Here is a 26,504-nt window from a genome sequence, read left to right as displayed (position 1 = left end):
GTAACTACTTTTCAATTGCAACAATGCAATGTCTAGTTTCGACTAGTACCGAGGGAAATACAGGGTCTTACCTTCATGTAACTCTTGAGAAGCCTCTGGACGTGCTCGTAGGACGCATACTGCCTCAGTCGAGCTGGGAAGTTCTTCAGCTCATTTAGCAGGCCGTCTAAACTCTGACGCAGCTACAAAATCGGAAATACAGATACACATTACACTAACAGACTTGGCCCAATAGACGGGTCCAAAACAGACATGGTCCACTGTCCTTGAACACAAAGACAAATTAATCTTACCTTGCGTGGTTGAACAGAGACCCAGGGCTGCTCCTTGGCCTGGTCAATCTGCTCCCACACCTTGGACAGCTCTGACCACACCCCCTTCAGGTCCTGCAGCTCCTCCAGAGCCACCTACAGCACATAGAAACAGATCTAACTTTAGCACCACAGAGGAGCATGAGGACATCTTACTGGGAAGTGACATGTTTGTATCGACAGATATACCAAGACTCCAGGCACAATGAGGCAAGGGGAACAACGATGTCATATGCCGAGTTGCTCTTGCACGGACAAATGAACAGTCCAAAATGCAGTAGCGGCTGGCTGCAGATAGCATAGTGCTTAAAAGATAACACCTCTAGTTTAAAAAGACAGAGGTGTGACAATCATACCTGAACTCTCTCTTCGCTGCCGCTCAGCAGGCCAGTGTCGGTCAGCTCCAAGGCCTCTTTGGCTCGGGAACACTTATCCCGATCATCCTTCAACCGGCCAAACTTTCCCTCGTAGATGGTGAGAGACTGGAGGGCTTCCTCTGGACGCAGGGCCCCCTATGGAACAACAGATCTAAGATCAGCTTATACCCTCACCAAAATTCCAAGTGCAAAACTCATATGAAAGATTTATGCAAAGATCAAATTAAACAAAACCATCCTTTACACATCAATCTTTCAAACAAAAATGTATCTTAAATAATTCTCTCTTACAGCCACCGGTTTGGTCTTCTCCCAGTCCGCAAGGAGATCGATGGTGCGACCCTCCACGGCTTTGTCTTCCTGGACGATCTTCATCTGCAAGTTGGCCACTTGCTGCTGGATGGCCGTGTCCTTGCGCTTCATGATGTCGCTGAAGGCACCCCACTCGCCCTCGATGTTGTCGATGTACAGCCACGATGGCGGGAACTGGAAACGCTGCTTCTCGAGAAGCCGCTGACCGTTGCGGAAAAGCTGCGAAGAAAGAAGTCAGGATTTTAAAAATCCATCCATCTTTTCATATAAAAAAATCAAATCAAATGTACTCATCACATACAGTTAACAGCAGGGTAAAACAAAGGGCAGTGAAATACTTGTGCTAGCGCCATCAACAACGCAGTACATTAATCAATACTTTCAATTAAAAACATTACAAGTATTAGAAGTAATAGAAGAGGGAGATGCGTAATAGTAATGGAAAGTATTTCAAATTAGAACGTGGGTAGTGGAATCAATAGTATATAATCGAACAGCAGTATTGACTGTGCGTGTGCTTGTGTACGAGTTCTCACCCATGACAACGATTGGAGGTCACAGCTTGTGAGGATCGTATGAAAATCATTTCGACGGTACTTACATCCACGTTCTTCTCAAACTGCTTGATCTTGCGTTTGAGCGTCTGGACATATGTGATGAAGGTCACAGCGTCCGAAGTGCTGGCGGTGTCCACTGAGTGCTGCTCCAGCTCTTGGCGGGACTGTGGTAGGACAGATGAAGGACAGGGGAGTTGAAATCAGATAGAGACAAATAGTCTGCTCCAACAGCCACACTAACATGCCACTTATTGGGCATGCATTCTAAGTTTTATGCTAGTTATGACAATGGAACATATTGCCAGTGACTACAATGAAACCAGTTTCTCATGGCAGAGAGGGGGCTTACCTTGGAGATCTGGGAGTGGAAGTCCTGCATGTTGTTGCCCAGCATCTGGCCAAACCTGCTGAGAACCTCTTTGTGCCAGGAGTCATACTTCAGGTTCACCTTGGACTGGACCTGGAGTTGAACAAAGTATATAACCAATCCGCATCACCACATTTCTAGGCAACAATGCATCTCACCAGCGCACAACTGAACAGAACAGAAATTGCTCTACTCTATTGCTGAATTGTCAGTCTCTTTACCTTGCCATAGTCAATGACCACAGGCCCAAACTCCTTCTTGGTCTCAGCGTTGTCGAAGGTCCCCCTGGCTTTGCGGATCTGGACCAACAGGGCCTGCCACTTGGTCAGATCCTCCCCCAGGCGGTTGTAGATGTTCTCTGCCTGCATGTCCCACAGGCATTGGTACTGCAGCCACACCTACACAACAGAGACACATGGGTGAGTGACAGAACCAATAGCTGAAGTGAACTCCATCTTGGGATTAATCTCAATAATCATTATTTGCTTCTTGTGCTCAAAAAGACATTGGAGGACAAGGTACAAGGGGAGGAAACAAGGACACAAAAAAAGACAATTGAGAAAAAAGATCCAGTATAATTTCTGGGTGTTTCAAATAGCTAGCTGGCTAAATCTGACACATATAGAGAAATGTTAAGGACACCAATAAATCAACACGATTGATTACATACCTTGACGTACTGCTCCACCTCGTTGACGTTGTCCTTGACCGAGTTGTAAGCCTCCTCCAGGGCAGCTGGGCCATCTGGCATTCTTGTCAGTGCATTCCTGTAGAACTTCTCCTCCTCAGACAGCTCATAGTGGACGCCCACCTAGTGGCCAGGACACCAATACATCAACTATAGCAACCTATACCAAAACATCCCATGTACTTGTACCCAGCATGCAAGAGAGGCTAGCTTGATGATATCACTGAATTCAATACTAACTTGCTAAAGAAGCTAGCTAGGTGATAGCAATGAATTCAATACTAACTTGCTAAAGCAGTTAGCTAGGTGATGGCAATGAATTGAATATATAAAAGTGCTCTGCATGGCCTCCAGACCTGGTATCTCTGGCTCTGGATCCTTGGCAGAGAGAGGATGACCATCTTCCAGGCAAACATCTCCTGGTAGAGCTTGTAGCGACAGTCTTCAATGGGCGGGTTTAGGTAGATCACTTGGTTGGTGATCCTCAGCTCATGCACAACGTTCTTTCACAAGTAGAAAAAAAAAAAAGTTTCATAAACTGCAATTTGTGCCTTTGGGAAAACATTTTCTTAGTTATATTCTTATCAAATCAATCCTCCTACTGCAGTCTTGGACCCTTACCTTGATCTTGGGCTCTCCGCCAGGCTTGTGGCTGACTTGAGGGGCCTCTGTGTCCATGTCCACATCAGCCTTGTCCTCCATCTGACCCCGGAGAACCTGGGTCCAGGCCCTGAGCCCAGCCTGCAGACGCACCCCGAGGATCCTTTCAATCTACACAAAGGGAAAATAACATTTGTAATGAATGTTGATTCAATAAACCACTTTTTTCTTATTTTTCTACCAGAATAGGGACCAACAGCAACATAATATGTGCTGGTATTAGTGGCCCCTACTGGTCATGTTCCAGGACAACTATCCAGCTCGAAGGACCATGAAAAAGAGTGCCAACTTGTAAATGGAGTACTCAGGGGGAAGTGCAGTTTTAAATAGGAATAGGAATTTCCTCAGGAATGTGACCAGTAGGACACAGGGTAAGAGCCTCATAACAACACAGAAAGTACACTGGAGAGTGTTGTAAGGGTTTTGCACAGACCTCAATGTCCAGCTTGTTGACCCAGATGGGTAAGTTAGAATAGGAGTGCAGGTTGAGGTCATCCACAGCTTTCTGCACGCGGTTGAGGATCTCTGTGAAGGTCTTGTGTTCGTACATGCAGGTCTCGAGAGAGCGCACTTCAAGGTCGATCTTCTCCTCGATGAGCAGGAGGTCGTCCACCTGGAAAACAAAATACATGAATATCATACATTCATTCAGGGCAGAATCCGAACATACGATCTTCAAGTGCGGAATACAAGTCTTGCAACTGCACAGTTAAAATAAAAATTGCCAGGTGAGAGCCAACCTTATGGTTACAAAAAGTACTGACCTTCTCCTGGAAGTTGAAGACGGTCTCGGCCAGGCGCTGGACGTAGGGGTCCAGTTTGTAGGACTCCCAGACCAGGGCAATGCCCTCCGTGACCAGAGCCTGCACTTCCTTCTTGAGGCCAGCCACCAGCAGCGAGATGGAGATGCGCTCCTCCACCTTCTCACAGGTGCGCTCGTATGTGCGCACGCTCTCGATCAGGGAGATGGCGAATGGATAGAGCTGGTTGGCCTGGTGTGCCTTGTTGACGATGGCAAGCGGCACACGGAAGCTCAGCCACTTGAGGTTGCGCACCTCCTTAGACAGCGTGATGATCTCGGGCAAGAAGTTGACCTTGAGCTTCAGCATGTTTCCTGTGCGACCGCGGGCCCGGCTGGTCTCAATGGTGAAGATGCGGCCCGACACGCCCAGGTTGCGCTGCTGCACCTTGCGTGCCCAATCGTCAAAGATCTCCTGGGTGTTGAGCTTGGCGCGGAAGCTGTCGCCATCCTGCTTCAACTTGAGGCCCTCCACGTGGTTCTCCCAGCCTTTGCCCAGCACGTCTTCCACACGCTTCATGTAGGCGGTCAGCTGCCGGTCGATCTGCTTGGCCCAGATGATGGAGCCCGACACAGGTGGCAGGTCACGAACGTGGCTCATCTTGCATGATTGGCTCTGTGGGTACTGCACCTTGAACTTGTCGTGCAGTGACTCAATGTCATCTTTGACGCGCTGGATGAGCTGCGTCTGGTACTCGCGGATGGCGCCGCGGATGTGGGGGCGCACGAACAGCGCGTTGAAACGTGAGAAGATACGGAACATCTCGTTGGCATTCTTGGCCGTTCCCAGCTGGTCACGGAGGCGGGCGGTGATGCGGGTCTCCACGCGGTCAATGCGCTCGTCGTAACGCTTCATTGCCGCCTCCCAGGCCTCCATGCCCTCCTTGGACACATCCAAGCCGTCAACCTCCTTAACGTTCTCATAGGCCAGGTTCACCTCCTCAATAGCGTTGGCGTCAGCAGCGTCGAACAGCACCTCCGCCACCTTCATCTCAGTGGGCTCCACCGCCTCACCTGGGGCGTGCTGGGGCACCGCAGACACCTTGACAAGGCATAGAGAGAAATAAAACCTTTTAGTAATGATGTATGATATTACCACTTAGAAACCAGCAAGGGCAACTCTTGACCAAAACTGCAAGTCATTGTGCATTGTGGTGGTGGAGGGGGGTGTATGCTCAATAGAGAAATCTCCATCAAAAGTGGTTAATCCAGATATAAACTTAATCTGGGCCCATAATACCAATCCTCGGGGGCACTAACCATTGACAAGTCTCTCTTTCTTACCTGAGGCCTGAGTACACGAACGATGACGGCCCTCAGCTGCTCGTGCTGCCTGCGGAAGCGCCTCATGTGGTCGAGGCGGGCCTGGAGCTTGCGGTGGGCTGGGCTCAGGCGCCACACCATCTTCAGGTTTTCCTCCCTCTTCCTCTTCACGATGTCTCTCAGCAAGACCTGGAGCTTCTCATATTCATCCTCCCAGGTCTGGAAGACCTCAAAGCACGCTACCATCACCTACAATGGGATAGAAATAAGTATCAACTAAATGCTACTATCAACTAAGTCATGTCAATACAACAATATAGAAGAGTATAGGAATGTATAGATGGGTTTGTTGACAACGACAGAAAAACCATATGCACCCATCCATGGGGCATAAGTCAGTGTGTTGTTGTGAATCTGGATGGCCAGATTGCTAGCAAGAACGACAAGAAACTGCAGTGTGGGGAATCGTAAGTAGCTCATTTAATCTTGTTATTGGTACCATGTCTTGTTTTGACTGATGTCATGTCAATGCTAATATGGCTAAAATTTGCTTGCTAGCTAGCCAACCAACTACTAACAATGTATTTGAAAGACAAGTGGTCAATGTGCAAATGTATTCATGTTTTCAAAAAACATTGGGAGACGAAATATAGCTTACATGTTGTCAACAATTCTAAGCCAACTCTGTCCGTTTTACCCCATAGTTGCACACGTCTCGGTTTTCTTGCCAAACAACCAACTCTATGGAGTACTTGTCGCAGCTGCCACTGTAGACTCACCTTTTCAAACTCCTCATAGGCCACGTGCATGAGCTTCCTGGTGCCCAGCACTTTGAGGAGCTGGGAGCTGAGGTCTCGGGAGATGGCCTCCACCAGCCGCAGGGCTCGCTGAATGGGGTACTTGGTGTTACGGATCTTCCTCAGGTGGGTGAAGATGGCCACCAGCGCCTGGCGGATCTTATCCAGCTCAGTGGCTGACAGTAGGTCGTTCAAGGGGAAGTCCTTCATCAGGGGGTTGTAGTCGTTGACAGTCTCTACTGCCTGCTTCAGACCTGGGAAACATATTCAAGTCGTTAAGTCTAATAAAATTATGGCACGTTCTAAACATAGAATTAGAATACAATAGGATCTCCATGGTTCTAAAGTAGTGATGTCAATCACAAAGTGGAAAATGTATATTGACCGGAGGTTTGAGTGACAAGTCCTCAAACAAACAAATAAATAAAAGGAAAAGGTTCCTTGTAATATCCAATTCAGAGGTATTGGGGCTTATTCCATCAAACAAAACTCACCGGTGTCAGTGTCAAAGCTGACGGTGGCGTGGAAGCGCTTGCCGTGCTTTAGGATGTCCAGAGTGAGCAGCACTTCGGGGCTCTCCCTCTTCTCCTGGATGCGGTTCAGGGCGCGCTCCAGGTTCAGCCAGAAACTGATCTCCTGCAGGGCCGTCCCAGAGGCCGGGTCACGGTCCAGCTTGGTCACCTGACAGGAAGAGGAGAGTATTCAAAAAACAACCAATTCAGACTAGCCGGAGAACACAAAAACCACAGTAAGAGATGCCAAATGCAACCAGCAAGCCATGGTCATGTTCAGTCGGTGGCAAGCATTTCAAAATGGAGTGAAGCGGGGGAGATACTAACTTCACGTGTTCAATATAAACTTTATTTTTCTTTGTAAAATGTTTTGCTTGGATGGCCTGCTACTGAACACTACCTGGCACCCAATTTCTCAGACAAGTCATTGTTTCTACCCTCACCTTCTGGATTTCCCGGATCCAACGGTTCACCCCCGACTGCAGCTGGTTGAGGAAGGTGGGGTCCTCCACCTTGTCGCCAAAGTCAGTGACCTTGGGCTTCTCACCACGTTCGTAGCACGCCTTGGCGATGTTGAGGATGATGGGGTGGATGATAAGGCTGATCTCTGGGATTTCGATGTTCTGCTGCAGGTGAAGCAGGCCCATCTCCAGCTCTGCAATCTTCTTCTCCACAGAGGGAGCCATCTTGTCGCCATCCCTGGACCAGGACAAAATGGAGCCATTATTAACCCACTGGGTATAAACGAGATGCGCAAAATATGAAAACAAAGAACAGTTTTACAAAACTATCATGATGGTCCACTTAGTTCCTGGTTTACCTGTCTGCCTTGCCAGATTCACGGATGTAGGACTTGAAGAAGGGAGCAACAGCATTGCTGATGAAAGAGTGCAGGGTCTCGTAGGGAGAATCCTCACTCAGAGTCAACACGCGCACCTGGGTCGATATGGGCTTGTCAGCGTCAATCACTCCAGTCCTCTTGATGAAAGCCAGGCTGAAAAACAAAGTTGTAAAATGTCATAATCCACATATGAATAAACAGGGATATAGGCTAGTTGATGTAGTATTATGCAATGTTAGGAACTGTTTCACCACAGTTTGATACAGAAAGGTAACATGTAGGGCAGGCCTATCTAACTGGTAAAATAATCAGTCTAACTATCCCTAGGCCCGTCTAAAAATGGAAATCATGTGCCATCACGATCTCAAAATGGATATCACTTGATGATCTTGCGGTCAAGGATGACTCAGGGCTTAAAACAGACTCAGAGACATGACATTGCCACGAGCGGCTGGGTGAACCAAAGATATTGCAGCCTGCAAGACAACGCACTCACAGAGCGCATGTGCACGCTTCACTCTCCTTCAATATGATAGATTTCCAACAACTGGAAGGGGGGGGGGGAAATTAGGTTCTCACTTCACACTCAGTTGTTGCGTAATTCTCCCTGATACTGCCATTTACTTCCTGTATCATAAAAGTTCTTGCCTGTTGGACTTAAGCCCATAGTGGATGTCAATGTTGATGTTGTAAGAGATGCACTCCTTCTCTTCCTCTCCTTCATCCCCAACATCCTCTGAGGAGAGAAAAACAAGAATACCAGTCAGTGAAAGCACAGAAGCATTAAAAAAAAGGGTGTATGGATTCAGCCTACATTACCTAAAGAACAATATGTAACCTTGCAGAAGCACTCTACCAATCAGTCCATTATGGTTGAGTAGCCAAACAGGAGCCACTCCTCAGCAAAGAGCACATGACAGCCCGCATGGGAGTTCGCGAAAAAGGCACCTAAAGGACTCTCAGACCACGAGAAACAAGCTTCTCTGGTCTGATGAAACCAAGATTGAGCCATTTGGCCTGAATGCCAAGCGTCACGTCCGGAGGAAACCTGGCACCAGCTCTATGGTGAAGCAGGGTTGTGGCAGCATGCTTAGGGAATGTTTTTTAGCGACAGGGAGACTAGTCAGCAGCAATAGAAAGGTTTAACGGGGCAAAGTACAAAGAGATCCTTGATCACCTTCCAACAGAACAACGACCCTACGCACACAGCAAAGAGAAAGCAGGAGTAGCTTCGTGGCAAGTCTTTGAGTGGCCCCGCCAGAGGCCGGTCTTTAACACAATCGAACATCTCTGGAGAGGCCTGAAAATAGCTGTGCAGTGACGCTCCCCATCCAACCTGACAAAGCTTGAAAGGATGTGCAGTGAAAAATGGGAGAGACTCCCGAAATACAGGTGTGCCAAGCATGTGTCATATTGCATGACACAAGTATTTGATACATCAGTATTTGATACATCAGAAAAGCAGAACTTAATATTGGGTACAGAAACCTTTGTTTGCAATTACAGAGATCATACGTTTCCTGTAGTTCTTGACCAGGTTTGCACACACTGCAGCAGGGATTTTGGCCCACTCCTCCATACAGACCTTCTCCAGAACCATCAGGTTTCGGGGCTGTCGCTGGGCAATACAGACTTTCAGCTCCCTCCAAAGATTTTCTATTGGGTTCAGGTCTGGAGACTGGCTAGGCCACTCCAGGAACTTGAGATGCTTCTTACGGAGCCACTCCTTAGTTGCCCTGGTTGTGTGTGTCGGGTCGTTGTCATGCTGGAAGACCCAGCCACGACCCATCTTCAATGCTCTTACTGAGGGAGGGGTTGTTGGCCAAGATCTCGCGATACATGGCCCCATCCATCCTCCCCTCAATACGGTGCAGTCGTCCTGTCTCCTTTGCAGAAAAGCATCCCCAAAGAATGATGTTTCCACCTCCATGCTTCACGGTTGGGATGGTATTCTTGGGGTTGTACTCATCCTTCTTCTTCCTCCAAATACAGCGAGTGGAGTTTAGACCAAAAAGATCTATTTTTGTCTCAGACCACATGACCTTCTCCCATTCCTCCTCTGGATCATCCAGATGGTCATTGGCAAACTTCAGACGGGCCTGGACATGCGCTGGCTTGAACAGGGGGACCTTGCGTGCGCTGCAGGATTTTAATCCATGACGGCAGTGTGTTACTAATGGTTTTCTTTGAGACTGTGGTCCCAGCTCTCTTCAGGTCATTGACCAGGTCCTGCCGTGTAGTTCTGGCCTGATCCCTCACCTTCCTCATGATCATTGATGCCCCACGAGGTGAGATCTTGCATGGAGCCCCAGACCGAGGGTAATTGACCGTCATCTTGAACTTCCTCCATTTTCTAATAATTGTGCCAACAGTTGTTGCCTTTCCACCAAGCTGCTTGCCTACTGTCCTGTAGCTCATCCCAGCCTTGTGCAGAGCTACAATTTTATCCCTGATGTCCTTACACAGCTCTCTGGTCTTGGCCATTGTGGAGAGGTTGGAGTCTGATTGAGTGTGTGGACAGGTGTCTTTTATACAGGTAGTGAGTTCAAACAGGTGCAGTTAACAGGTAATGAGTGGAGAACAGGAGGGCTTCTTAAAGAAAAACTAACAGGTCTGTGAGAGCCGGAATTCTTACTGGTTGGTAGGCGATCAAATGCTTATGTCATGCAATAAAATGCAAAATAATTACTTAAAAATCATACGTGATTTTCTGGATTTTTGTTTTAGATTCCGTCTCTCACAGTTGAAGTGTACTACCTATGATAAAAATGACAGACCTCTACATTCTTTGTATTTAGGAAAACCTGCAAAATCAGCAGTGTTTCAAATACTTCTCCCCACTGTATGCATGTATCAGATATGATAACAGAAAGACAGTACCAACAACCCCAAATTCCCCCATCCATCCACCTCTTCCATTTATATATATAAACAGAGCTTCCATATATATATATATAACTCTTAGCCTACTGCAACTTTTATTGATTGACAGTAGCCTATAGGCCCAGTCGGTATGAGATAGAACGTCACAGCCCCGCCCACCCGAGGGGGAAAACAACATGTGGTTATCGTGGTTACCCCATTGGCTCACAGCAAAAAACTTGACCTTTTTCAAATGCAATTTTGTTGTTGTCTGCTTGTTTTAGTTAACAAAACAGCATTTAAGGAATGTACAGCATTTCTAAAGATCAATTTTCAACATTTCCTGCTCCCGAGTGTTCTCACTACTTTAATTTTTTTTTTTAAGTATGAAAAACCCTTTTCATCACACTGCTGGGCAGCCATGTGAGTGCCCAGAGTGAACTGCCTCCTACTCTGTCCCAGATGCTAATATATGCATATCATTATTAGTATTGGATAGAAAACACTGAAGTTTCTAAAAATGTTTGAATGATGTCTGTGAGTATAACAGAACTCATACGGCAGGCGAAAACCTGAGAAAAATCCAACCAGGAAGTGGGACATCTGAGGTTTGTAGTTTTTCAAAGCTTGGCCTCCCGAATACACATTGAGATATGGATGAGGTTGCACTTCCTACGGCTTCCACTAGATGTCAAATGTCTTTAGAAACTTGAATGAGGATTCAACAATAAAGGAGGGGCTCATGAGACCTCTGAGTCAGTGGTCTGGCAGAGTGCCTTGGTCTCATGACGCGCGCGCCCGACAGTTACCTCTCTTTCCAGTGCTTTTCTTCAGACAGGAATTCTCCTGTTGGAACATTGATGTTTTATGTTAAAAACATCCTAAAGATGGATTCCATACATCGGAACTTTTCGAGTTTGTCTGGACGAAGTGCCTGCGCCTCATGAAGATGGATTACTGGGCTGAACACGCTAACAACAAGTGGCTATTTGGACATAAATGATGGAACAAATCAGTCATTTGTCATCGAACTGGGATTCCTGGGAGTGCCTTCTGATGAAGAGCAAAGGTAAGTGAATATTTATGGTGTTACTTCCAGCTTCTCTTGACTCCAAAATGGCAGATATTCCTCTGGCTGTTTTGGGCTCTGAGCGCCGTTCTCAGATTATGCTTTTTCCGTAAAGTTTTTTTGAAATCTGACACAGCGGTTGCATTAAGGAGAAGTCTATCTTTTATCATGGTTTATCATGATTACTTCTGCAAAATCACCGGATGTTTTGGAATCAAAACATTACTGCACGTAACGTGCCAATGTAAACAGATTTTTGGATATAAATATGCACATTATCGAACAAAACATACATGTATTGTGTAAAATGATGTCCTATGAGTGTCATCTGATGAAGATCAAAGGTTAGTAATTAATTTTATCTATATTTCTGCTTTTTGTGACTCCTATCTTTGGCTGGAAAAATGGCTGTGTGTTTTTAAGACTTGGCTATGACCTAACATAATCATGTGTTGTGCTTTAGCTGTAAAGCATTTTTGAAATCGGACACGATGGGTAGATTAACAAGATGTTTATCTTTCATTTGCTGTATTGGACTTGTTCATGTGTGAAAGTTACATAAAAACAATTTTTAAAAAAGGGTTTGAATTTCTCATGCTGCCTTTGCAGCGGAATGTTGTGGAGGGGTTCCGCTAGCAGAACGCCTGCCCTAGAAAAGGTTAATAACAAATTCTTATGTACAATGACAGCCAACCCCGGGCGACGTGGGGCAAAATTGTGCGCCAACGAATCACGGCCGGTTGTGATACAGCCTTACACGGAACCCAAACAGGCTGCGCACGTGCGCCATTGTGAATACATTTATTTTGTCCTCCCACACCAAACGTGATCACAACACGCAGGTTAAAATATCAAAACACTCTGAACCAATTATATTAATTTGGGGACAGGTCGAAAAGCATTAAACATATGGCAATTTAGCTAGTTAGCTTGCACTTGCTAGCTAATTTGTCCTATTTAGCTAGCTTGCTGGCGCTAGCTAATTTGTCCTGGGATATAAACATTGAGCTGTTATTTTACCTGAAATGCACAAGGTCCTCTACTCCTCCAATTAATCCACACTTAAAATGGTCAACCAAATTGTTTCTAGTCATCTCTTCCTTCCAGGACTTTTCTTCTCTTGACTTTATATTGGGATTGGCAACTTTCATAAATTAGGTGCATTATCGCCACTGACCTCGTTCGTCTTTCAGTCACCCATGTGGGTATAACCAATGAGGAAATGGCACGTACCTGCTTTTATTAACCAATGAGTAGATGGGAGAGGCAAGACTTGCAGCGCAATCTGCGTCAGAAATATAACTGATTTCTATTTTTAGCCCTTGGCAAAACAGACGCTCGTTGGCACGCGCGAGCAGTGTGGGTGCAATAATAGAATAACATAGATTTCTGAATTTATTTTTGCGACACGAGCAGTTTTGTCAACCTGTTACCGGTGGTGAAATGTTTTCCATACACATAGCTACGTTAAGCCTACTTTGACGCTGGGTCCTCACATCTCCCCTATTCGCCCACACCTAATAACCTGAAGCCACAGCACAGGGTTCTTCTCGCAAGGTATTTTTCATTACATGGGAGCATTGTGAACTGAAGGTTGATTTGTTTTTACCTGGTTACATGTACATTGAACACAGCAGATTTTTAGCATGCTTTGCAATTTCTGTATAAAAATACAAATAAAAAAACATTACAAAACAAAAATGTTGACAATTGGGTCATTGGGAAAGAATGTCCCCCCAATTTATTGGCGTGGTCCTGAGGCAAATTCCTTCTGATGAGGTCTATATGGACTAAGGGTATGCCTATTATTTGCCGTTTGGTTTGCGTTTGGTTTGGAATTTTCTGACTGCACTATTTATTTTGCATACACTCTGGTCAAGTAAAGCAGAAACATATAAAGTTTGTTTAAACTTCCAATTTGATTAGTCCATATTGCAATTGTTTGTTCCCCCTCTCATTACTACTATTGTTACTTATTTAGGCGGCTATTGGCAAATAACTAAAATGGAAATCCGTTAGGCAAATATATTAATTTAATGGTTGATCATGAAAGAGTTGACTATGCCTAGGCCAACAAGTCAGATTCAAATCGAATGGTGATTAAGGAGAAATTAAGATTCTAAAACAATAACCAAGACAACTAAATTGAAAAGGCCCATGATCATCCGACATTGGGGGGGGGCATGTCAGGCGCTGATATCTCTGCTCTCTTTACAATATATTTATTCTATTTAACTAGTTAAGTCACGGTTCTCTTGCATTATGTTAATAGTCTAACTAAAACACACATGTGGTGCTCTGCCAGACTTCGGAGGTGCAGTCAAGTTCAAATATGTTGATGACATCGCGATGTTTTCACCATCGACGATGGCTGTCAAACGTAGTCGATAGATGACGCATTCGTAAAATTGCCTATCGACGATGGCCGTCAACCCTAGACGCATTCGTAAAATTGCCCATCGACGATGGCTGTCAAACGTAGTCGATAGATGACGCATTCGTAAAATTGCCTATCGACTAGGTTTGAAAATTGCCTATCGACTAGGTTTGACAGCCATCGTGGATGGGCAATTTTACGAAGCGTCATCTATCGACGATGGCTGTCAAACCTAGTCGATAGATGATACATTCGTAAAATCACCCAACTCTACTGAGCGCATGACACTGCTTTCAGAGATGACTCAAATCTTTTGTGCTCCCCTCCCTGCAATGTGAGGTCACTCACTGCTGCTAGAGATAAAAATCTGCATTGCAGCATTCATACAAATATTCACTTTCTGTCTGTGCATCCCAACCAAGCCTACAGAAAACAAAGTCCATCACTCGAATGGAGACATTTCTACTCCTCATCACTGTAGCCAGATATCTGTGCTGATCATATAGTTATCTAATTTCCTTAGTTAAGTGTGCCACGCCTAGATGATAAAAGGAATATAGACGTGCGTGTGTGACTGAAATGGCATTTATATCTGGCACAGTGGTCTAGGACTAACAGGAGCCTGATTTTCACATGATCCTATAGCTGAGGGCAAAACTATAGAACAACGGAGTCGTTCATTGAACCGCGCATCCACTGTTAACGTTATCTGCGTTTGGCAGTCAATACTGCCTTGTATTTTCTATAAGATTGCACCTCTGACATTTTAACTTAGCTACGTAAACCGCGAGTAAATGTTTGGGTGAGAGGAATCCTCTGACGGATGCTGCAGCAGCATGAGTACATTTCATTTGACTGGTTAGATAGATAACGTTAAGATGTAGCCTACGAAGGTGCAGTCTATTAGCTAGCAATTTTTTATATATTTTTTAAACAATTAGCTAGAAATTTCTTAAACTAACTAGCTAGTTAAACTAACTACCGTAGTTGAATCAGACTGACCTTTGAGTGTGCTTCTCTCAACCAGAATGGTGTGAATTTGGGGGTCCGAAAGAAACTTCCTCATTTGCTCTATGGAGCTCTTCTCTTCTAGGGCGGTTTCCAAGGAGGCCGGAGCATCGCCGCCATCTTCCAGGAGCAGAGGGACAAGTTTACGAATATGCTTCTGCAGCACCGCGGCATCAGCAACCGTTTGTACGGCAGTAGACACCTCCATGGTCCCGGAGCTATCGTCGCCCCCGCCACCGTCCGACATTTTCCGAAATAACGACCAACAGTCGGTCGTAGACTGAACAAAGAAATGTCTGGTGAAACCACATCAACTGGTAACGTGTCAATGCGGCGGTACATTCGCTTACCCTTCAGATGTATTCATGCAGTGCGTGCTGGTATTTGTAGTACCGGATTGACGAATTTGACGCTTTAAGTCGATGGAAATGTCCCATAAAACTACTACGCTACCCACAATGCAATTCAGACCGGTCTAAACTTTTGTCTGAAGGGGGGAAATGGGAGTTGGCTGATAAACTCATATTGTTTTACTGCCTGAAAACTAATAGTAACCTAAACTACATTATTGCCAAACCTTTGTGGTATATTTGGAACAAGAAACAATCAGATTTTCGCGAAAATTCATATGTCTCTGTGATAAAACAATCTTTGAGCAAATGCGGGTTCAGAAAGAGCATTTACAAGCTAATTGTACCACTAGGGGGCGGTATTGCTATTCAAGAATGTGTCAGTCACGGAAAACATTTCAATTAAACTCTTTTAGACAGGTTTATATTTATCTAGGCACCTACTAAATCAAATGTCCTTTCTCTTACCTTCTATTAATATATTTTGATGTGAATAAACTGAAATCCCTGTCGTTTTATGGCATGTTACAAATTTAGTACGGACTAGCTTGATATTATAGCCTATCACAGTCTGTCTGACACCCCTATTGAGTTGGCACAAGGTCGTTAAGGATTATGACAGTGCAGTAACCATAGGCAGTGACGGTAAATGAAGTGGAGAGCTGTGTGGATGGATTTTAAAGTCACATGACCGAAGTCAACGACTCAAACCTCTATGGACGAAAACAGAGGTGTGGGCTACTTTTGTCACACGGAGGGATCAGAGGCATTGAGGGAGCGAACGGAGTTTTCAGAAGGACGGGGGGGCTCCGACTCCTCGCCTAAAAATGCCGAATAAAGGGAAAAAATATAAGGTGAGTAGGCTAGATGTAAAGATATGATTGAATAACAACTGTTAGGATGCATAGGTGAAATAGTCTTATTGGTTATTGAATGAGTCTCTCTCAATTCAATTCAAAGGGATCTTTATTAGCATGGGAAACATATTGCCAAAGCAAGTGAAATAGATAACAAACTAAAGTTAAATAAACAATCACAAATGAACAGTATAGACATTTAAATGTCATGTTGTAACGATGTGGAAATAGTTAAAGTACAAAAGGGAAAATAAATACATATAAATATGGGTTGTATTTACAATGGTGTGTTCTTCACTGGTTGTCAGTGGTGGAAAAGGAGCTAATAAACTCAGAAAAAAATTAACGTCCCTTTTTCAGGACCCTGTCTTTCAAATATAATTCTTAAAAATCCAAATAACTTCACAGATATTTATTGTAAAAGGTTTAAACTCTGTTTCCCATGCTTGTTCAATGAACCATAAACAATTAATGAACATGCACCTGTGGAACGGTCGTTAAGACACTAACAGCTTATAGACAGTAGGCAATTTAAGGTCAGTTATGAAAACGTAGGACACTAAAGAGGCCTTTCTAATGACTCTTAAAAACACCAAAAGAAAGATGCCCAGGGTCCCTGCTCATCTGCGTGAACGTGTCTTAGGCATGCTGCAAGTGTAACAGTATAGCTTCCGTCCCTCTCCTTACCCCTACCTGGGCTTGAACCAGGGACCTTCTGCACATATCAACAACTGCCTCCCACGAAGCATCGTTACACAAAACCCACTGCCCTCGCAGAGCAAGGGGAGCAACTACTTCAGGTCTCAGAGCGAGTGACATCACCCGATTGAAACGCTATTAGCGCACGCACACCACCGCTAACTAGCTAGCCATTTCACATCGGTTATACTCACCCCCCTTTTGACCTCCTCCTTTTCCGCAGCAACCAGTGATCCGGGTCAACAGCATCAATGTAACAGTTTAGCTTCCTCCCCTCCCCGGGCTCGACCCAGGAACCCTCTGCACACATCAACAACTGACACCCATGAAGCATCGTGCCACAAAAGCCACAGAGCAAGGGGAACAACAACTTCTGGTCTCAGAGCTAGGGACATCACCGAGTGAAACACTATTAGCGCGCACACCGCTAACAAGCTAGCCATTTCACATCGGTTCCACTCACGTTTTGTCTCACCAGGGGTGATGGTCGGATTTGTGTTTATCGTCGAAGGAATGAGCGTTACACGGAAGCCTGGACTCTGGATTGAGATCGATTTGGAGGTGGAGGGTCCGTCATGGTCTGGGGCAGTGTGTCACAGCATCATCCGACTTAACTTGTTGTCATTGCAGGCAATATCAATGCTGTGCGCTACAGGGAAGACATCCTCCCTCGTTCTGTGCGTGATTTCCGGCAAGACAGGAATGTCAGTGTTCTGCCATGGCCAGCGAAAAGCCCGGATCTCAATCCCATTGAGCACGTCTGGGACCTGTTGGGTCGGAGGGTGAGGGCTAGGGCCATTCCCCACAGAAATGTCCGGGAACTTGCAGGTGCCTTGGCGGAAGGGTGCGGTAACATCTCGCAGCAAGAACTGGCAAATCTGGTGCAGTCCATGAGGAGGAGATGCACTGCAGTACTTAGTGCGGCTGGTGGCCACACCAGATACTGACTGTTACTTTTGATTTTGACCCCCCCTTTGTTCAGGGACACATGTCTGTGGAATATGTTCAGTTTATGTCTCAGTTGTTGAATCTTATGTTCATACAAATATTTACACATGTTAAGTTTGCTGAGAATAAACGCAGTTGACAGTGCTGAGTTTAGTATTACTTGAGTAAAAGTAAAGATACCTTGATAGAAAATTACTCAAGTAAAAGTGAAAGTCCCCCAGTGACATACTACTTGAGTAAAAGTATTTTGATCAGATGCAGTAGGGATGACCAGAGTTGCTCTCTTGATAAGTGTGTGAATTTGACTATTTTCCTGTCCTGCTAAGCATTCAAATGTAACGAGTACTTTTTGATGTCAGGGAAAATATATGGAGTAAAACATACATTATTTTCTTTAGGAATGCACAGATACCCCCCCCAAAAACAAGTTAAGAAGTACTTGAAAGTATTTTTACTTAAGTACTTTACACCACTGCTGGTTGCCCTTATCTTGTGGCAACAGGTCACAAATGTTTCTACTTTGATGGCACACTGTGGTATTTCACCCAATAAATATGGGAGTTTCTCAAAATTGGATTTGTTTTCAAATTCTTTGTGGGACTGTGTAATCTGAAGGAAATATGTGTCTCTAATATGGTCATACATTGGGCAGGAGGTTAGGAAGTGCAGCTCAGTTTCCACCTCATTTTTTTGGACAGTGTTCACATAGCCTGTCTTCTCTTGAGAGCCAGGTCTACCAACAGCAGCCTCTCTCAATAGCAAGGCTATTTTCTGGATTTGGATAATTAGTGGGTATTGGCCTAATTCTGCTCTGCATGCATTATTTGGTGTTTTACATTGTACACTGTTTTTGCAGAATTCTGCATGCAGAGTCTCAATTTGGTGTTTGTCCCATTTTGTGAATTCTTGGTTGGTGAGTGGACCCCAGACCTCACAACCATAAAGGGCAATGTGTTCTCTAACTCTATCTATCTGTCTATCTAACCTGGGCCTACTGTCACTCACACAGTTTGTCTGTATTATGTAGGAATCTTCCAAGCCTGTGAAATCAAGCAAACCTGGATGCAAAAATGGACATTCCAACTCTGACCATGAGGTAGGAAGCAGTTCAACCTGTATTTTCTTAGTTTTGCCACCATACTTCAAAGAAATCAAAAAAAGTTGGAAAGTACTGATGAACAATGATACTGATGAACCTTTTGATTTGAAAACAGAGTTGGGCCCATCTTTGTTCTGTTCTGTTATATTCTATCTACACCCATCAAGTACTTATCAAGCAATGTGAAAATCAATTGACTTTTACACTCATGTGTGAAACAGACTGCATGGATTCTTCTAAAATAGGCAAAGGAAGGTGTCTTCTCGGGAAACTGTACAAGTACTCAATGAGCCAAGGAATATATGACTTTATCTGGGGTTAATTGGGGTTAGTGGAAAGAACAAACCAGTCTAATGAGAGATGTCATGAATCCTCTTTCACCTTTTTAGATCCTTTCTAGCTTCAGACTTCTGGCTCTATAAATACACTGTCAGAGTGTTTCCAAAATGGTACCCTATTCCCTATCTAGTGCACAGGGGCATATAAGGCTCTGACCAAAAGTAGTGCACTAAATAGGGAAAAGGTGCCATTTGGAAAAAAGCCTCAGGGTTCCTCTGGCATGCAGAGTTCTTAGAAAAACTACTAATCAATATTAGTGTTATGCATTGTAAGTGAGTTTTTAATACACTGTCAGTTGATCGACTGCTAGGTACTGACTAGAACTAGACAGTCACGTCTGGCTGTCTACAGTCTATCCGTATGGTCCTACAGTATGGTACTGTAGTATTTATTTAGACTTAAAACATATGTATATCTGCTGAAACAGCATGAGGAAGCAGAGCTAAGTCCCTTGACCAAGAGGCTCTTGTGCTGTATAATTACCACACCAGTGTGAACATGAATACTGATTAGAAGAGAATCGTAGCAGCAAGCCTATTGACTGTTATTACTTTTTATCTGTAGTCACAATGAAGTGATACGATATCGATAAAACACAGTTGTCACTGTTAAACAAATATTATTGTGTATCATATAGCATTTATTGCATAGTAATACTGATTTTTATCTGGGGTGTGTTTTGTGGTTATCACTACCTGGAAAATACGCCCAGGATATTGCAGAGGGTGAGATGAGAACAACTCTGTCCATATTCATAATTTACACTTCCAGACAACTTTTGAACCTTGAGATAATCAATCAAATTCAAGTTCATGTTTTTTGGGATTATGATAAGGTAAGAAGCAGTACTAAGTCATGTTAGGTGTTTCTGAGTTCTGACGAAGGCCTTGAGGCCGATACGTAAAGCGGAATAAAGAACCGTGATACTAGCAAGAGCAGTGTGCAGGTTTCCTCTTTTTCTCATCTTATTCAATTGTTACCATGCACCTGCAACAAAGATTGCTCAGATGTGCGAGTGCCTTTTGAAAAACCTGAAGAAACCCAACTAGTGTTATATGTTGTTATCTCTTCAGTCATGATGGCAGCAGGGTAGCCTAGTGGTTGGAATGTTGGACTAGTAACCGGAGGGTTGCAAGTTCAAATCCCCGAGCTGACCAGGTACAAATCTGTCATTCTGCCCCTGAATAGGCAGATAACCCACTGTTCCTAGGCTGTCATTGAAAATAAGAATTTGTTTTTAACTGACTTGCCTAGTAAAATAAAGGTAAAATAAAAAAATGGCTGATGTGCTATTCTTCATGAGAATGTCCATCGCCACCCCACCAGGCTTTAAAGCTGCATTCAACATTCACCTAATCAAAGTTTGAATGGAGATTATTAGGAAACATATGCTCTCATTTAACAAAGGAACAATATGAGGTAGGGTTTCCAGATTACCTTGTGAATGTTAGCAAGACAGAAGACAGACAGACAAGACCGGCAGACAGACAGCATGATGCCACTATCACTGCCTGTACAGCTCTATCAGTTATCTGTCTCTGTGGGACTCCATTACACACCCTGTGTCAACAGAGACCGTATATATACACACACACACACACACAGCACCTCTGATCAGGTTCCCTCCCAGGGAAACATCTGATTTGGAAGAGGAACATGACCCTTAACCACAACTCCACATCATCATTGACTCCTCCCCGTGGAAACAATTTGGGTAATTGTGATCCCTGGCTTCCTTGGGCAGGAAACTGCTGGCCAGTAACGGGAACCCTCGCTCTGCGACTCTTGTTTCCACAGGGTTCCAATAAGAAGAGCGCGCAGCCGCCTAACACCCAGCTGCTGAGGGTGAAACCTGGCTCAAACTCAGCAGTCAAGAGGGAGCGGAGGCTGAGTGCATCTGTCTTCCCCATCAGCACCAATAGGAAGCTGCAGACGCTGCCTGCTATTAAAGGTACTCTTGAGATGCACATATACAGTACACGTGACAGACTCGGGTGGTTCAAACTCAAGTCTCCGAGTTAACAAGACTGTGTTAGCCCACTGAGCTAAAGCCTAGGTATTAGCTTAGGGAGCCAATGTAAGTCTTCAGGTCTCAGGCAAGGTTACTTATCACAAGAGTGTGGTTCCAAACAAACACTGTCTCTCACTTCCAATATGGCCTCAAAAATGATGTTTTAGAATCGGAGTAGGACAAGAAGTTAGTGACTCCTCTTAAATATTCACTGTTCTCAGTTTATCATTGTACAGTTCAGTTCAATATGTCTCAAGGGCTCACACATTCTGTGTTTACCGGTAATCACATGCATGACATTAGCGTAGCACTGTTAGTTCTGACCTATTAGGATCAGGGGAGGTTATATTAACAATTCATAGGCTCCTAGGATTCTCATAACCAGCTTTTTAACCTTCAGGACTTAGCGTGCTACATTATTTAGACCATAGCGGATGGCAGTTCATGTCTATCGCCAATGCTAATCATCTGCACTCAACTGTATCTCAAGTCTTATCTTGAAGAAACAGATAGTCCCTAGAGAGGGACTGCACATCATGTCTAGGGTAACAGGGATTCAAATGGAGTCTTGAGACAAAGATCGGTCATTAGTGGGATTGGTGCCACTATGGAATCGGCACAGTTAAGGTAAGAGTGTTGACCATGGTTGCTTCTGTGGATCACTCTAGATGGGTCTGTTAGATGACTGAATGTAATATAATCTTGAGCGTCTTCACTGCAGGTAGATTTGTATGTTTTAATATTCAATAAAATTAAACAAATTACAAAATAGAGTGCTGATCTAGTATCAGCTGCCCCCTTGTTTATATAATGTTATTCGTATCAGTTTTGCTATTCAGATCATATCTCAGCACACATATGGGCCCTGGGCCCATATCCACAAAGTGTCTCTTGAGTAGGAGTGCTGATCTAGGAACAGTTTAGCTTTTTTTAGATAAAAATGAATAGATCCGCAATCCTACTCTGAGATGCTTTCGGTATAGGGCCCTGTATTGCTTCTTGGAAATAATTGACCTGAGAAATAGACTCTCCGCAAATCTAGATACAAATCCTTTATTTCCACTGTTTTGTTTCCATTTATTGTTTAAAAAAAAAAAGTTAAATAATTTAAGTATAGATTGTTATGTAATATTTGAGGGAGCAGAGTGACATGATGTACCATTCGACATGCTGCCCACCAACAGTGATTGAAAGGACTGACAGTGATTTTATATTTTGTACAGATACTTGGCAGTTGTTGTTTGGTCTTATGATGCACTCGATGAGATATAGGGGGTTGAGTTTTACACCTTTACATGACTCATTTGTTTACACAGAGCATTACAGACAAGATCGTTTGCTTTCAGAAAAGTATCCTACAGTGCGCTCCCCATTGGGGCCAAACAAATTGGTTAAATCAATGTTGTTTCCACGTCATTTTCAGACCAAAAAGTATATGTGATGACGTTGAATGGTAAACTGATTGGATTTGGCAACAAGTCATCAACGTAAGGGAATTTTGTATTTTTGTTTTCATCTGAGCCCAGTGGGTCCCTTCTTCTTACCCGCAGAAGAAAGACATTGATTGGTTGAATGACTGATTGATTGACAACAAAGAACCACAAACATAGGTATAACTTTTCTATAGAGGAATTATGTTGATCATATACGATCAACCAGGCACGTTCAAAGCTTAAACCGTGTTTAAACAGTGCTTGGTTCTGTGCCAATATCCATACAATAGCATACTACATAGAATGCAGTGTATTGGCATTAAATTCCAAGTTGTAGCCGATGCTAATATGGATATCAGAGTACAACATGTTTTGTCCCCCCAGACCACAAACACAACTCTCCTTCCTACTGATCCAACATTACTAGCATATCTTACTACGTACAGAGAAGCAGTGTATTGGCCATGCATTCTACACTTAGATGCCAGTATGGATATTGTTTTTCTCTACCAGACAACACAAAGGCAATGGTGTTGTCCTTGGTTTGTTTTGCAGTAACCACTCTAAGCGAAGGTGGGAGCAACCGGAGCATGTCTGAGCAAGCCAAACCTTTTAATGTCATCACACAAATCACACCTGACATGTTTAAGGACTGTGGCTGTACAGGACTGCCCCCCCCCCCCCCCCCGCGCATCAATTTGTATTGTTGACAGTCCACTATTCCCTGGCAAATAACTTATCATTTATATGTATGTCATTAGCTATCTGCTAACTAACCGCATCTGATAGGCGAGCAGGGAGCTTCTCTCAAAACATTTGAATACCTACATACCTACAAATGTAAAGTTACAGTATGTCAGACTACAATGGTTTATGTGTTCTTACTTGTTGCAGTACATTCACCCACTTGGCAGGCACCAATAACCCCACTAAACGGATAGGCGTCATAAATCTCTAAATGTTATTCACCTGTGTCGGACGACTTAGAAGTCATATACAGTGGGGCAAAAAAGTATTTAGTCAGCCACCAATTGTGCAAGTTCTCCCACTTAAAAAGATGAGAGAGGCCTGTAATTTTCACCATAGGTACACTTCAACTATGACAGACAAAATGAGGAGAAAAAGAAATCCAGAAAATCACATTGCAGGATTTTTTAATGAATTTATTTGCAAGTTATGGTGGAAAATAAGTATTTGGTCAATAACAAAAGTTTATCTCAATACTTTGTTATATACCCTTTGTTGGCAATGACAGAGGTCAAACGTTTTCTGTAAGTCTTCATGAGGTTTTCACACACTGTTACTGGTATTTTGGCCCATTCCTCCATACAGATCTCCTCTAGAGCAGTGATGTTTTGGGACTGTTGCTGGGCAACATAGACTTTCAACTCCCTCCAAAGATTTTCTATGGGGTTGAGATCTGGAGACTGGCTAGGCCACTCCAGGACCTTGAAATGCTTCTTACGAAGCCACTCCTTCATTGCCCGGGCGGCGTGTTTGGGATCATTGTCATGCTTAAAGACCCAGCCACGTTTCATCTTCAATGCCCTTGCTGATGGAAGGAGGTTTTCACTCAAAATCTCACGATACATGGCCCCATTCATTCTTTCCTTTACACGGATCAGTCGTCCTGGTCCCTTTGCAGAAAAACAGCCCCAAAACATGATGTTTCCACCCCCATGCTTCACAGTAGGTATGGTGTTCTTTGGATGCAACTCAGCATTCTTTGTCCTCCAAACACGACGAGTTGAGTTTTTACCAATAAGTTATATTTTGGTTTCATCTGACCATATGACATTCTCCCAATCTTCTTCTGGATCATCCAAATGCTCTCTAGCAAACTTCAGACGGGCCTGGACATGTACTGGTTTAAGCAGGGGGACATGTCTGGCACTGCAGGATTTGAGTCCCTGGCGGCGTAGTGTGTTACTGATGGTAGGCTTTGTTACTTTGGTCCCAGCTCTCTGCGGGTCATTCACTAGGTCCCCCCGTGTGGTTCTGGGATTTTTGCTCACCGTTCTTGTGATCATTTTGACCCCACGGGGTGAGATCTTGCGTGGAGCCCCAGATCGAGGGAGATTATCAGTGGTCTTGTATGTCTTCCATTTCCTAATAATTGCTCCCACAGTTGATTTCTTCAAACCAAGCTGCTTACCTATTGCAGATTCAGTCTTCCCAGCCTGGTGCAGGTCTACAATTTTGTTTCTGGTGGCCTTTGACAGCTCTTTGGTCTTGGCCATAGTGGAGATTGGAGTGTGACTGTTTGAGGTTGTGGACAGGTGTCTTTAATACTGATAACAAGTTCAAACAGGTGCCATTAATACAGGTAACTAGTGGAGGACAGAGGAACCTCTTAAAGAAGAAGTTACAGGTCTGTGAGAGCCAGAAATCTTGCTTGTTTGTAGGTGACCAAATACTTATTTTCCACCATAATTTGCAAATAAATTCATTAAAAATCCTACAATGTGATTTTCTGGATTTTTTTCCTCATTTTGTCTGTCATAGTTGAAGTGTACCTATGATGAAAATCACAGGCCTCTCATCTTTTTAAGTGGGAGAACTTGCCCAATTGGTGGCTGACTAAATACTTTTTTGCCCCACTGTAAACATTTGGAAGCTGCAATTGGGAGACTTGGATGAATGGTAAATGAATGGTAAATGCCTATTTTTAAAGTCTAGTCCTAAAATTAATCTTTAATGCTCCAGGCCTTTAGCGTAGATTGGAACGTACATATGCATCAGGAAAGACACCTTGAGAAATAAGGAACAAGATGGTATTCTGTTAGCCTATACCGTCTCATGAGTTTCCCTATTGGAGAGGCTTCTCTTATGGTGGTAGAATATCAGCAAATCAGGGCTGGGGTCAATTTCATTTGGATTTATGTTAATTAAATTCTCCTTAGTTACATTTCTGAAATGTCAGTTTACTTCCTGAATTCACTGAACAGCAATGGAATTGACCCCAACCCAGTTTCCAATGGAGCTCACACCCTGTACTGTGTTTCCTCTATTGCAGCAGGTAGGCTGCCCTCCTCTATTTCAGCAGGTAGGCTGCCCTCCTCAATTGCGGCAGGTAGGCTGCCCCCCTCTATTGTGGCAGGTAGGCCGCCCTCCTCTATTGTGGCAGGTAGGCTGCCCTCATCTATTGTGGCAGATAGGCTGCCCTCTTCTATTTTGGCAGGTAGAATGCCCTGCTCTATTGTGGCAGGTAGGCTGCCCTCCTCTATTTCGGCAGGTAGGCTGCCCTGCTCTATTGCGGCAGGTAGGCTGCCCTCTTCTATTGCGGCAGGTAGGCTGCCCTCTTCTATTGCGGCAGGTAGGCTGCCCTCTTCTATTGCGGCAGGTAGGCTGCCCTGCTCTATTGCAGCAGGTAGGCTGCCCTCTTCTATTGCGTCAGGTAGGCTGCCCTCTTCTATTGCGGCAGGTAGGCCGCCCTCTTCTATTGCGGCAGGTAGGCCGCCCTCCTCTATTGCGGCAGGTAGGCCGCCCTCTTCTATTGCGGCAGGTAGGCCGCCCTCCTCTATTGCGGCAGGTAGGCCGCCCTCCTCTATTTCGGCAGGTAGGCTGCCCTCCTCTATTTCGGCAGGTAGGCAGCCCTCCTCTATTTCGGCAGGTAGGCTGCCCTGCTCTATTTCGGCAGGTAGGCTGCCCTGCTCTATTGCGGCAGGTAGGCTGCCCTGCTCTATTGCGGCAGGTAGGCTGCCCTCTTCTATTGCGGCAGGTAGGCCGCCCTCTTCTATTGCGGCAGGTAGGCCGCCCTCTTCTATTGCGGCAGGTAGGCCGCCCTCTTCTATTGCGGCAGGTAGGCCGCCCTCTTCTATTGCGGCAGGTAGGCCGCCCTCTTCTATTGCGGCAGGTAGGTCTATTTCGGCAGGTAGGCTGCCCTGCTCTATTGCGGCAGGTAGGCTGCCCTGCTCTATTGCGGCAGGTAGGCTGCCCTCTTCTATTGCGGCAGGTAGGCCGCCCTC

General features: G+C 44.6%; 2 protein-coding genes across 4 annotated transcripts in view; one reads left to right on the top strand and one right to left on the bottom strand.

Annotated features, from left to right (window-relative positions):
• The window catches only part of dync1h1 (dynein, cytoplasmic 1, heavy chain 1), a 49,688-nt gene extending 34,554 nt beyond the window's left edge, over nt 1-15,134 (bottom strand). For both annotated transcript variants that reach the window (XM_029688515.2, XM_029688516.2), the window contains exons 1-19: nt 14,795-15,134; nt 8,133-8,220; nt 7,464-7,637; nt 7,087-7,342; nt 6,626-6,812; nt 6,114-6,385; nt 5,356-5,583; nt 4,037-5,113; nt 3,706-3,885; nt 3,234-3,383; nt 2,969-3,115; nt 2,595-2,735; nt 2,146-2,322; nt 1,907-2,017; nt 1,602-1,721; nt 980-1,219; nt 668-823; nt 294-407; nt 72-182 (exon numbers count right to left, since the gene is read on the bottom strand). In XM_029688515.2, coding sequence (XP_029544375.1) covers nt 72-182; nt 294-407; nt 668-823; nt 980-1,219; nt 1,602-1,721; nt 1,907-2,017; nt 2,146-2,322; nt 2,595-2,735; nt 2,969-3,115; nt 3,234-3,383; nt 3,706-3,885; nt 4,037-5,113; nt 5,356-5,583; nt 6,114-6,385; nt 6,626-6,812; nt 7,087-7,342; nt 7,464-7,637; nt 8,133-8,220; nt 14,795-15,047 — 4,182 coding nt within the window. In that variant the 5' untranslated portion in view covers nt 15,048-15,134. The remainder of the gene's footprint in view (nt 1-71; nt 183-293; nt 408-667; nt 824-979; nt 1,220-1,601; nt 1,722-1,906; nt 2,018-2,145; nt 2,323-2,594; nt 2,736-2,968; nt 3,116-3,233; nt 3,384-3,705; nt 3,886-4,036; nt 5,114-5,355; nt 5,584-6,113; nt 6,386-6,625; nt 6,813-7,086; nt 7,343-7,463; nt 7,638-8,132; nt 8,221-14,794) is intronic.
• Nucleotides 15,135-15,886: 752 nt separating this feature from the next.
• Nucleotides 15,887-26,504, top strand: part of LOC115146444 (serine/threonine-protein phosphatase 2A 56 kDa regulatory subunit gamma isoform-like) — a 52,573-nt gene continuing 41,955 nt past the window's right edge. For both annotated transcript variants that reach the window (XM_029688517.2, XM_029688518.2), the window contains exons 1-3: nt 15,887-16,004; nt 18,682-18,750; nt 20,890-21,043. In XM_029688517.2, the coding sequence (XP_029544377.1) occupies nt 15,978-16,004; nt 18,682-18,750; nt 20,890-21,043 (250 nt within the window). In that variant the 5' untranslated portion in view covers nt 15,887-15,977. The remainder of the gene's footprint in view (nt 16,005-18,681; nt 18,751-20,889; nt 21,044-26,504) is intronic.

Source organism: Oncorhynchus nerka, linkage group LG18 (genome assembly GCF_034236695.1).
Source record: "Oncorhynchus nerka isolate Pitt River linkage group LG18, Oner_Uvic_2.0, whole genome shotgun sequence".
NCBI classification, from domain to species: Eukaryota; Metazoa; Chordata; class Actinopteri; order Salmoniformes; family Salmonidae; genus Oncorhynchus; species Oncorhynchus nerka.
This window is presented reverse-complemented; position numbering and strand designations above follow the sequence as displayed.